Here is a 13,020-nt window from a genome sequence, read left to right on the forward strand (position 1 = left end):
AAGTGTGCTCTAGATGTTTTTTAAATATGCCATAGACACAAATGCACCTTTCAGACTGCTATTTTACAGATTAGGAAATGTGGCCCAAGGAGCTGAATAACTGGCTCCATCCAGAGAGAGGGACAAAAATAAATAAATAAATAAATTAGATAAATGAATGAATGAATGAATAAATATGTAGATAGATAGATAGATGAATGAATAAATAAATTAATAAATAAATAAAGGGGTGGCTAAGTGGCGCAGTGAACAGAGCACCGGCCCTGGAGTCAGGAGGACCTGGGTTCAGATCCGGCCTCAGAAACTTAACACACACACAACACACACACACACACACACACACACACTAGCCGTGTGACCTTGGGCAAGTCACTTAACCCCAATTGCCCTCCAAAAAGCAAAACAAAACAAAAAAAACAACAGAGAGAGAGATGGACAACATTTGGATTTCCCCTGCATCAGGTCTGCAAAGCCAGAACAGAAAAGACAAGCTAGGATGCATATGGCAAAACCACACGGCAAAGAGTCTTAAAGCTCCTGGTGGATACAAGTTTAAATTAATACAAGTAGCAGTAAGAAGTCACTGCTAGCCACAATCAAAATGATCCACAAACCCCACAAAAACATGTTAAGGTGTGACAGAAAAAAAGGAGGAAGAACCAAGTTAATTTCAGTTCCAGTCAAAACACATGGAAAAGAAAATGTCTCTGGCTCTATTCAATGAGTAAAAAATAATTTTTTTAATGGATTGGCATAAAATGAAAAATATTTTTATCAGTATAATGGTATCGATAATGTAAAACAAAAGGATAAAATGTCATTTTTTTTGTATGCAGGTGTTTTAAGAATTCAAAGAAAAGCATTCTAAACAGTAATCTGAAATTATCGTTATACTCTTAACTCAGAGGTCCCACTGCCAGCTAGACGTGTTATACCTAAAAGGTCAAAGAGAGAAGGTCCCACATATTCCAAAATATTCATGGCAGCATTTTTTACAGTAACTAAGAGGAAATAAAACAGATGCACATCAAATAGGGAAGGGCTAAACAAGTTATGGAATATGCAGTGGAAAACAATGTTTATGAAAAATTCAGGAGATGCCTGGGAAGACTTAAATTAACTGACGCAGAGTGAGTAAGCAAAACTAGGAATATACATAGGACCTCAAGGGACACAGAAAGAGAAACCCACAAAAATGAATGCTGTGTGACTAAAATGGCCAAGAGTGACCCAAGAAGTGAGAAAATATATCTCCTACCCTTCTTTGCAGGGGTCAGGGACACTTCATAGACTGTCATAGGTAGTGGGTATAAGATTTAATTTGAATGAATTTATTTTTTTTCCTTCCCTTTTTCTTCCTTGCTCCTAGGAATAACTCACTAGTTAGGAGGGGATAAGAGGCATATTCAGAAATGATGGTTACATAAAAAGACAGCAATTAGAATTTAATAAATTGAAAGAAAATTTCATATGTTCAGGAATTACTTAAATCATTTGACTTCTGGGGAAAAAAAAACAAAATTATTGGCTATGCGTCTCTCAAGTTCCAATATTTAATCACAAAGATAATTCTGTTCAAAGTTAAATCATTGCAGAATGATTCAACTGAATGTCTGAAAGTATCTTGATATTAAATTTCTTATTTTGCTCTTTAAAAAAATGATGCATAAATCCTTCATGAACATCCAACTCCCCAAATAGAATCTAATACAATAAGCATTTACTAAATTTACCTACTAGGTAAAAAAAAAAAAAAAACAGCTAGTCACTGAGGACACAAATGCAAAAAAATAGCCCATGCCCTCAAAAATTTCTACTTTGGAGAGGAGGGCAAAACATACATGCAGCTTAAAGATGTAGACCATTTTAAGACAAATAGCACTAACAAATTTCAACAAAGGGCTTCACACAGGTGGTGGGGCACAAAAGCCAAGTCTTGAAGGAAACTAGGAATTCTAAGAGGTGGAAGTGAGGAGAGATGCCTAGTCTCGAGTCTGAGCAAAGGAATAAAGCAGAAAAAGAAATACTGAGTTCAGAGAACAGCCAAGCAAGAAAGCCAGTTTGGCTAGAACAGAGTGAATGAAGAGGAAATAAGGCTGTAAAAGTAGGCTGATAGGAATCATGAAGAGCTTTAAAAAACCAAAGGCATGTTTATAGTTTGTCCTAAAGGCAACAGGACCCACTGAAAGCGGGGAGTGATAGTCAGATTAGTGCTATAGGAATATTAATTTGGAACTGATGTAAAGTGCAGTAAACAGAACCAGGAGAACACTGCACACAGTAATAGAAATATTGTATGATGATGAACTGTGAAAGACTTAGGTACTCTAATAAATATAATGATCCAAAACAATTTCAAAGGACCCATGATTAAAAATGGGATCTACCTCCAGAAAGAGAACTCATGAATTTCTGAGAATAGATTCCAACATTATTTTTTCACTATCTTTATTTTTCTTGTCTTGTTTTTTTGGCAACATGGTTAACAGAAAAATGTTTTGCATGACTTCACATGTATAAGTGACATCATACTGATTGCATTCTCAATGGGTAGGAGAGGGGCTAGAGGTAGGGAGAGAATCTGGAATTCAAAATATAAAAAGAAAAAAAGTTGTGGGTTTTTTTCTTAAATCATAAATAAATGTAGCGGGGGGGAGGGGGTGTAATAATTTGGCAGCTGTATGGAGACTCCATGAGAGAAAGTAAAGACTAGAGCAGGGGTGAGGAACCTTGGGCCTCAAGGCCACACACGACCCTCTAGGTCCTCAAGTGTAGCACTCTGACTGAATCTAAACTTCACAGAAAAAATCCCCTTAATAAAAGGATTTGTTCTGTAAAACTTGGGATTCAGTCAGGAGGCCAAATCCAAGGACCTAGAAGGCCACATGTGGCCTCGAGGCCCAAGTTCCCACCCCTGGACTAGAAGCTGGGAGACAAATTAGGAGGCTACTATAATAATCTAGAAAAGAGGTGATAGAGGTGGCCAGGTGGTGCAGTAAGTGCGCTAGCCCCGGAGTCAGGAGACCCGGGATCTGTTCTGGCCTCAGATACTTACCACCCACACAAAATAACTGGTCATGTAACCTTGAGCAAGTTACCTAACCCCAATTGCTTTAAAAAAAAAAAAAGAGGTGATAAAGACCTATACTAAGATGCTAGCTATGTGTGAGAAAGGGATCAAGATGGGAGAGACATTGTAGAAGTAGAAATGATGAGATTTGGCAACTGACTGGATATAGGGTGAAGAGAAGTGAGGAGTCAAAAGATGAGGTTATGAACTCAGGAGACAAGGGAAGATAAAAAGATAATTAAAACACAGTTCTTGACTCATGGAGCTTATGACTGTGGGGTCTGCTATAGCATAATATAGCTTGTATGCTCAGTATTAAATGACTGATTATATAGAATTATACTCATACCCATTTACTCATAGCTTGGAGAGCAGTTTATGGCCAAAAAAAAAAAGTTGGTTTTTTTTTCAGCAGCATCTTCTTTCTTTCAGTTCTGGGCATTTTTAAGAAAGACACTGAAAAACTGGAGACTGTCCAAAGGAGGTAGATAAAGGACGGTAGGGGGCCTTGAATTCACTAGATATGAGGATCTGCTGAAGGAACTGGATATGTTTATCCTAGAGAAAAGATTCAAGAGGACATGACTATGGTCAAGTATTTGAAGGGCTATCATACTGAAGAGGAAGATTAGACTTGCTCTGCTTGGCCCTAGAGGGCAGAACTAGAACCAATAGGTGGAAGCTGCAGAGGGTCCAATTTAGGCTTAACGTCAAGAAAAACTACCTAATAATTAGAGCTGTCCAAAATGGAAAGGTACACCTCCAAAAAAAAAAAAAAGGTAGCAAACTCTACCTCCTTGGAGGTCTTGAAGCAGAGACTGGATGGCCACTTGTCATGTGCATTACACTGATCGGGGATTCCTTTGTGTACAGGTTGTACCAGATGGCCACTGAAGTACCTTCTAACTCTCAAATTCTGTGATTCTTACTGTACCACTGTTACCTGCTGCTGGCTTTCCTACCTAAAACAGTACAGACAAATATGCCTAGAAGAGGACTTTCTTCATTCCACTAAGCATTCTTTCAGCCAATTTATTAGCATACAAAAGTGTATATGATGTATTAGATAGCTAACGTATGCAAAACACTGCAGGAAGAGTAAGAAAGGAGTGCGGGACCAAGAAATAAACATACTCTCTCAGATGTGTTCCACTCACCTTCTTTAATCAAGACACTAAGACTCTCCAAAGGCAGGGCAAGACTCAATTCGATTATTTGGCTAACATGTCATACTTTTTACTCATTTTGAGCTTTCATTCCATTAACTCTTCCAGACCTTTTTCACAGCAACTGTGACCTAACCACATCTTCCACTTCCTATACTTGTGAAGCCAATTTTTAAACTTTACATTTATCCCTATTAAATTCCATTTTATTAGATTACGGCCCATTGAGTGCTCCTATAAAAATCTTTTTTAATCTTGACTGTCATTCACTTTGTTAGTTTTCTCTCACATAATCATAGCATATGATCTCATACACATCCCCTCAATGCCTTTTCTCCTATGAAAAATTCATACCCATTCTTTAAAGCCAAACCAAATGCTGCCACCTTCTTCATGAAGCCTTCCCTAGTCTTTTCCTTCAATTTACCAAAGCACTTTCTTTGCACCTCCCTAATATACTTACCATTTATTTTATATGAGTTATATTTGAATTTGTTATATTATCCCACTAGGCTCTGAACTTCTTGGACTTCTAGCACCTAAGCATAGAATTCCATATACAATTAGCAAACTGATTAAATAATATTGGTTGAATTATATTTAAAATACTATGTATGATTGTCATGTAAATCTTTGTCCTTGAGGAACCAAGAATAAAAGGACAACAAACTGGAAAGATTAGGCATAGTCTTTGAGGAAAAACTAGAATGTACTAGATCCTCTAGGTCTCACATTTATTACTGTATATTCATAATTCTATTTCAATGCTTCAGATGAAAAAGTGTTAGTCAACAAGAACTAGAGGAAGCAAATTTGATCTCAGTTATAACTGAGTCTTGTTATCACTGAAACTCATAACTGGAATATAGCTCTAAATCAGTACACTTTTTTCAAAAGAAACTAGATAACTCACATGAGAAAATCCAAGAAGCAGGGGAATTACCGTGGAAAACATTTGGGTATAGGTCAGTGGAAGTAAAAACAGAAGCAATTTTATTATTAGACTATACCACAGACCACCTAAACAGAAATAAGAAATAATTAAGTTTAAGAAAGCGATCACAAGACTGGCACAGAGCCAGAGGCTTCAATAATCCAAATGGCTACTAAAGTTCTCTCTCTGCCCAGAGTCAAGCAACTACTAACCTTTTTACTTGCTTTAATAATAATTTCAGTCTTTAAAAGGCAGAGGAACCAATAAGGGGAAATTCTATTCTGAATCTGACTCTCACTATCACAGAAGAACTGATTGCTGGAGTGAAAATGATGGCATACCCTGGGGAGAAGTGATTACTCCCTGTTAGAATTTGTGATAAAGAGAGGAAAATCCAATTATAATCTCTTATGCCTCCTCAAAATTGGGGGAGTGGGAGGGGAAGAAGGAGAAGACTTTCAATCAGTCAGAAAAAGGAAAGGTAGGATCCTATGGATTAAAATTCTACAGGGATAGGACAGCTAGGTGGCCAAGTGAATAGAGCACCGGCCCTGGAGTCAGGAAGACCTGAGTTCAAATCTGACCTCAGACACTTAACACTTAGTAGCCATGTGATCTTGAGCAAATCACTTAACCGCAATTACCCTCCCTTCCCCACTCCAAAAAAGCAAAAAAAAAAAAAATTTCTACAGGGAAAGCCTAGGAGAAATGAGAAATGCTCAAGAATGAAATACTTTAGACATAAAAGGGAACAATTCCAAGGAAGAATAATGAATATTATCTAAAAAGGCTGATGTGGAGAGACAGGTAACTCCCCCACAAACTTAGATTTTTAAAAAATAAATGTACAGAAGATGACTATACGAATATGACACAACCTCCCCCCCTCCCCCCCAAATGCTACAGTTAAGCACGTGAGGCTGGTGAAGAAAGATAAAGACAATGAACAGGAGTGGGGGGGGGGGGGATTGAGCTATACTGGAAAAAAGGAGGATGAAAGAAGGGATAGGTCATCTCTCCTTGGAACTTCAAGCAGTCATGATAACTGCCAAGTACCAAGAGAGAACAAAGCAGAATTCAATTCTTATTTTGCTTATTTTCTGTGCCACGGTGAATGACCATTGCACTAGAAATGACAATTAAAACAGCTAACAGAGAGCTAATATCTGCAATAAGTAAAAGGGATAGTAAGAGCATTTAGTTGCCCTTGACAGATTCAAGTCAGTGAGCTCCAACAAACTACATACTTGGGTACTAAAATAACTAGTAGATATGACTGCTAAGCCACTGTCAGTAATATATCTATCTGAAAGATCATGAATAACAGAAGAGGTACCACAAGACTGGAGAAGGGTAATTATCCCAATTTTCAAAAAAAGGAAAGAGAATATTTTGCAAACTACAGGTTAATGAGCTTGGCTTTGACTCCTAAGAAAATTGTAGGACAAATCATTTAAAAAATAGCTAGTAAAGATCTATTAAGGGAAGTGGTGATTACAAAGAGTCAGCATGGCTTCTTCAGGAACAGGTCATGCCAGACTGACCTTATTTCCTTTTTTTTAAGGGTTACTCAACTGGTAGATCAGGGGAATCCTCTAGCTACAGTATACCTAGATTCTATGAAAACATTTACTAAAGCATGTCTTATCATTCTGTGAAGATGGAAAAATGTAAATCAAACAATACATTAAGAGAGATTCAGAACTGAATGACCAGCCAGACTCCAAGAGCAGTTGTTAATTGTTCAATTTCAACATGGCAGGATGTCTCCAGTAGGGTCCATTAGGGATCTGCAACTACAGATAAGGTTTAGATGGTGTGTTCATCAACTACGCACAAAACTTCAAAAGACAGGATGATGGGATGAAGATCTAAAAAGATCTTGACATGCTGGGTACTAGACTGAATTGAAGATGAAATTCAACAGAGATAAAGGTTCCATAGAATTAGATTCCAAAAAAATCCACTTCACAGGTAGAGAATGAGGAAAACATAGTTAGACAGCAGTCTGTCTAAAAAAGATGTGGAGGTTTTAGTGGAATGCAAACTCAATATGAGTCAGCAGTATGAAGTGGCAGCCAAAAAAGCTAATGCAATCTTGGGTTGCGTTAAGAGAGGCATGGTTTCCAGGAATAAGGTGTCCAACAGCTCTGCCCAAGACCACATCTAGAGTACAGTATTCAGTTCTTGGCACTACAGTTAAAGAAGGAAATTAATAAGTCAGATAAAGGTGAAGGGCCTTGAAACCATTTTATATGAGGATCAGTTGAAGGAACTAGGGGTGTTTATTTAGTCTGAAGATGATTCTGGGAAGACAGGATAGTTCTAACAAGTTATTTCAAGTTCCAACTTATCACTAAGAAAAAGATTTAGACTTGTTCTATTTGGCCCCCAAGGCAGGACCAGTAACACTGGGTAGAAGTTGCCTACAGGTAAATTCAGACGTGATGTCAAAAAAAATCCTCATAAAAATTAGAGTGGCTCAAAATTGGAAAGGACTGCCAAAAGAGGTGGCAGTACTGTAGGCCTTCAAAAACTAGATGACCACTAAGGTAAGTTATAGTGGGAATACCTTTTGAGTATGGGATAGACTAGCTAGCCACTAAGGTCCTTATCACACATCAAATTCTGTGAAAAATTCATCTCAGTAAGAAAAGTCATCTCACCTCTGTGTACAGTACTAAAAGTATTTTAAGCTGCGAGCTAAGTAGTGCAGTGAAGGTGCTGGGCCTGGAGAAAGGAAGACCCAAATTAAAATCCAGCCTTATACAGTTACTCTCAGTAACCATGGACAATTCAGACATTTACTCACTGTGTGACCCTGGGCAACTCAACTTCTGTTTAGCTCAGTTTCCTCAACTGTAAAGGGGATAATAAAGCACCTAACCTAGCAAGATTGCTGTGAGGATCAAATGATATAAAGTGCCTGGCACAGAGTAGGCAATTTATAAATGTTTATTCCCTTCCCCTAATGCCACTCTCCTCTGGTGTGAATACTGCAAAAATATTCAAAACTAAAATAGGCATTTGGTTACAATTTTGGGGGTACCAGATCCACAAATTCATCAGGATAGGAATTCCTAGTATAGAAACTCCCTCTATCAATGCATATTTAAAACTGTTCTGCAACTTACAGCCTGTGGCACTAAGATTATAAATTGTACAAAAATATACCCAAACTATAGATTTTACATATCACATTAATTTAAATCACTAATCATAAAGAATCAATTTAATACACTTTGTCTACAAAAATGTTCATTCTTGTTGAATAAAATCTTAATATAATCTTTATAATTCAGAATGACAATGGTTTTATTTTTACGAGATTAAGTAGTATACATGGTAAAACATTTATTCAGATTTTAAAATTGCTTATATAGCTACATCAGAGACCTGAATGGTTATTTTTTTTACTAACTAAAACATATTGCTTGTAAAGTCACTGAGAAGAGCAACCATCTGATAAAAAATGTTACTATTGATGGTATGAATATTTGTAATGAACCATCAGACAATTATCTCCAAAAGCAATAGACATACAAATTGTGTATTCTAAAACTTATATGTTTATTTTAACAAAACATTACAAATTTTTAGGAATTTTACCTAGAAATGATTTTGACTAAAACAAAAACTAATAGTGTACTATTTCGTTGAGGTCAACAGAAACATTTAAAAATCTCCCTATAGGTTTATATAACTTGTCTTTTTTTTATTCATAAAATGAGGACAAGCTTTCTCACTCATTTCCTAAATGATTTCTTTCTTTTAGAATGAATTAATGCAAAGGAAGAAAACATTACTTCTATAATCTACGGAATTTACTACTAAAAACTGGATTACCACTGCAGTAGACTGTTGTAAATCCCATAAGTTTACATAATTTTAAAGATCATATTTTTTAAAAGTTATCAGAGGGGCAGCTAGGTGGCACAGTGAGTAGAGTGCCAGCCCTGGAGTCAGGAGGACCCAGGTTCGGTTGTAGCTTCAGACACTTAACATCCACACAAAAAAACTAGCCGTGTAACCTTGGGCAAGTTACTTAATCCCAATTGCCCTCCAAAAGGCAAAAAAAAAAAAAGTTATCAGAAAACTTGTCTGAATGGTTCACCCTGCACCCTGAAAACTGTTATATCTAGTGTTACAGAGTTACATAGAAAAATAGAAGTGATTTACATATTATATTGCATGGTCATCTATGATCTTTGAGATTTTAAAAGTATATACTCTTTAAAATGCTTGTTGTTAAAAAAAGTATAACATAAGAAAATTTAATTAAAAATTTTAAAGTCCCAGACTTAAATTCTTCCATACACTATCATCTATTCTTCACCTTTCATAATACTTAAAAACAAACATTTCAGATGCCAAATAAATAAGCAAACAATAGACTTTCTCAAGGCTCATAAAATTCATTACATTAGATAGCAAGATTTTCTAACCATATTTAGCAGATAGAGAAAAGGAACTGCCAGGCCACCAGTACATAATGGCTTTATGATCCTGGTTAAGTCATTTAACTTAACAATTACAGTTGTTCTAAAACTAAGATTATAAATTACAGAGAAGTGACTTACACTGGTAGAAGTTGTTTCCTCACTTGGGAATTCCCTACTGCAATGAAATCACAAGCCTAGCTCCTAACCCTATCCTATTACTAAAAATAAAGACTATCATGAAACCACTAAACTTAACAATAGCAGGATTTAAAGGGCACTACTCACACACTGGCAGACTGAAGAAAGTAATGATCCATCCCAAATGAGATCACTGGATTATATCCTGTGCTACCATAAACAAGCTGGAAAACTGGGGGAGAAGTGTCCAAAAGATGCTTCTTCAACAGATTTTCTTCTCAAATTTTTCACTGCCTATTTATTGAATACTTACGTAAAAGGCACTGTGCTAAGTAACAAAGAAATCCAAGATTCCTGTCTTCAAAAAGTTTACTTAAACACTAGATAAATGATGAAGGAAGTGTATGATAAGGACCATAAGCATTCAGAGGGAGGAAGCGAGGGAATCACTATAGGCTGCAGCACCCATGGAGACAGATTGAGGAAAGCAATTCTAGCACCAATTCTGACAGGTGCCAACACTGTGATCCTACCAGTCAAAGTGACTCTTAGTTTCTCTAAGCCTCAGTTTGCTCATCTCTAAAACAAAGGTGGAAACAGTTGCTGTACTTACCTCAGAAGACTGTTTTAAAGAAAGTATTCTGTAAATCTTAATGCACTATACATGCATTATCAAATGATAATAGCCAAAGTAGGACACAAAAGTAATGCCTCAAAAGTTGATGTATATTCTACATAATAAATATAGTCTGCTACTTGTGACAAAGTTTTTTAGGCCCTAGGACTGGGACTTTAAAGGTCAAGTAATTCAAGTTCTGTTTTTTTTTTTTTTTACTATTACTACTAGCCTAAAAAAAAAAAACCTTGAAAGAAAAGAGAAACATTTCTGAGGATGCAGGAAGCAAGAAAAAGGCAAGTACTAGGCCTGGTCTGACTATGATACATAGACACTGGCAGTGGACTCACTGGCTTGTGTCAGTACAATAAACACATGTGACCTCAAAGATAGGTAAAGAATTGAACAGAGGCTGGTGTTTACAGTCACTTTTCTGGTCGTGGCCGTTTAAATATGTTTATGCAGAATTTAGGGAGGGAAGGATAAGAGGGTGGGAGATTGTGGGATTAATGCCAAAGAAAACAAGGTGCCACATGTCAGGAGACTGCATGCCTAACACAAAGGGTAAAGTGCATCCCCTGCATTACATCTTGACCAAAAAAAAATTAGCTTCTCAAGAAGTAGCTTACTCTTAAGCACTTAAAAAGTTTTCCATTCTTCTACCTTCTTTTAAAAAACCTATTTCAGAAAAAAAAAGCACACACACACTCCCCCCACCCCCTTCCTTTTAACTATATCCCAGATAATTGTGCTCCTTACTGGAATCCTTAAGTGCTCAGGGAACAGACGAGGACCCTCATCTAGAGGCTTCTTCCCTTCTCTAAAGTCCTCTTCAGATATACCTAATTTCTCACAAACTCTCCTCCCTAAGCATTCTGCTTTCTTCTAAGGTATTATTTTCTTTCCCAAAGTTTCTTCAGCCCCTGCCTCTAAACTCTCCCTAGTCTACTCCTCTGTTCCTCGAGTGTCATCCCAACCAGGTACCTTCACCTACTGCTTTCTTCCACTTCCCCAGGGTCCCAATCTCACCCCAAAAAGTCACTCAATCCCCCCAAACGTTCCTCCCTTTACCCGGCTGCCCCCTTCCCTAAACCTTTCCAAACCCCTCACCTCTCCTTCAAAGGCTCAACCCTGCCCAGAACAACTTCCCCCACTTTCCCCCAGGCGCTCCCCCCCATCCCATCTCTGCCCCCAATTTCTGGCCAGTTCAGGCCCCTAACTCTGCCCAGAACCTTTATCCCGTTCCCACATCCCTGCCTGCCCCAGACCCCGTCCTCTCCCCGCGGCTCCTGCCTGCCAGGCCCTCTCCCGTGGCCTCCCCCTAGGCCGGGCTCAGCCGTCCGTCTGGAGCCCCTGCCCGCCCTGTCCTGCCAGGGGCAGGCGCGCTGCCGGGCTCACCAGTTGGTCATGTCCAGGAAGAAGGCGCAGCCGGCCGGGTTGAGCTGGAAGCCGAGCAGCCGCTGGAACTCGGAGATAAGCACGTCCTTGTCGGTGGTGCCCAGGCAGCTGAACTTCTGCATCAGCTCCGGGTCCAGATCTACGTCCATGCCCTCCATGGCGGGGGCCGGACACCCCTGACGCCCAGACCGCCGCCGCCTCCGCTGCTACAACTGTGCCTCCCTCCGCCGCCTCCGGGCCCTGCTCCCCCGGCTCCACCCCCCCCCCGACCCCCAGAGCCGAGCCCGAGCCCGAGCCCGCTCCGCCCGGCTGAGGTAGGTAGGTAGGCCCCGGGCCTCTCACCGCTTCATAGGGGCAAAGTCTCGCTCGCTCTCGTTCTCGCTCTCACGCTCCCCGCTCGCCCCCGCCCCCACCCCCCGCCCCCCCCAGCGCCGCCGCGGCCGCCGCCTCCTCCTCCTCCGCTTCCCCCCCCCCCCCCCCTCCCCCCCGCCCCCCCCCTCCCCCTTCTTTCCCTCCTCCTCCCGCGCCGCACCCACTGCGCAGGCGCCGCGGCCCGGCGGGGGGAGGGGGGTGTGGAGGGGCCACCCCCTCCCTGCCCCTTCCTCTCCCGAGTCCCCCCGCCCCTCAGTGACGTCACAACCCCGTGACGTTCCCCTCGTGACCTCAGCGCGGTGGAACGAGCGGGAGGGAAGGGGAGGGGGGAAGCGGAGGAGGAGTGAAGGGTGGGGAAAAAAGCTCAAGAGCTTGCTACTTGTTAAGAGTGCAGGGTGTGGAGGAAAGAGAGCCCCGAGAGGGTCGTGGTCTGACCCACTGTATAGAGCGGGAGGCGGCGTGCCCGCCCTAGTGGAAGGGGCCCGGGGCATAACCCCGGCCTGCTTAGGGGAGCTGGGTTCATTCAAGGTGTGACTTTGCAGTGGCGGTCAGTGCCTCCTTACGTTTTGACAGACCATCTTGCCTCAGTTTGCTGAACTATAAAATGGAAATGATTCTTTCCTGACGGAAACATTTGGCACTTTGTAGGGACTTAAATGCTAGCTGACATCAAAAGAAAAAAGGAGGGTGGGCTTAAAGAGCTACATAACTGGTGTTGCAATTCTACAGAAGAAGAAACGGAGGCAGATTGCGACTTGCTCGAGGACATAGAAATAAATGACTTTGGAAACTGATCAGCCAGAGAGGGGGAGGGAGAAAAGGGGATCGAAGTGAAGAATGATGCTAGATTTCCAGTTGAAAGGGATCTGAGAGTCACCAAATTG

General features: G+C 40.3%; 1 protein-coding gene across 4 annotated transcripts in view; it reads right to left on the minus strand.

Annotated features, from left to right (window-relative positions):
• ILRUN (inflammation and lipid regulator with UBA-like and NBR1-like domains) overlaps positions 1 to 12,061 on the minus strand; it is a 115,333-nt gene extending 103,272 nt beyond the window's left edge. The window contains exon 1 of one of the 4 annotated variants that reach the window (XM_069073489.1): positions 11,765 to 12,057. In XM_069073489.1, coding sequence (XP_068929590.1) covers positions 11,765 to 11,922 — 158 coding nt within the window. In that variant the 5' untranslated portion in view covers positions 11,923 to 12,057. Of the gene's footprint in view, positions 1 to 11,764 lie in introns of all 4 variants that reach the window. The other 3 variants (XM_069073487.1, XM_069073488.1, XM_069073486.1) reach the window with 3 other exon arrangements.
• Positions 12,062 to 13,020: the final 959 nt, after the last annotated feature.

This window comes from Petaurus breviceps, unplaced genomic scaffold (assembly GCF_028583685.1).
Source record: "Petaurus breviceps papuanus isolate PSGF00001 unplaced genomic scaffold, PetGlider_PUasm1.0 90865, whole genome shotgun sequence".
Classification (NCBI taxonomy): domain Eukaryota; kingdom Metazoa; phylum Chordata; class Mammalia; order Diprotodontia; family Petauridae; genus Petaurus; species Petaurus breviceps.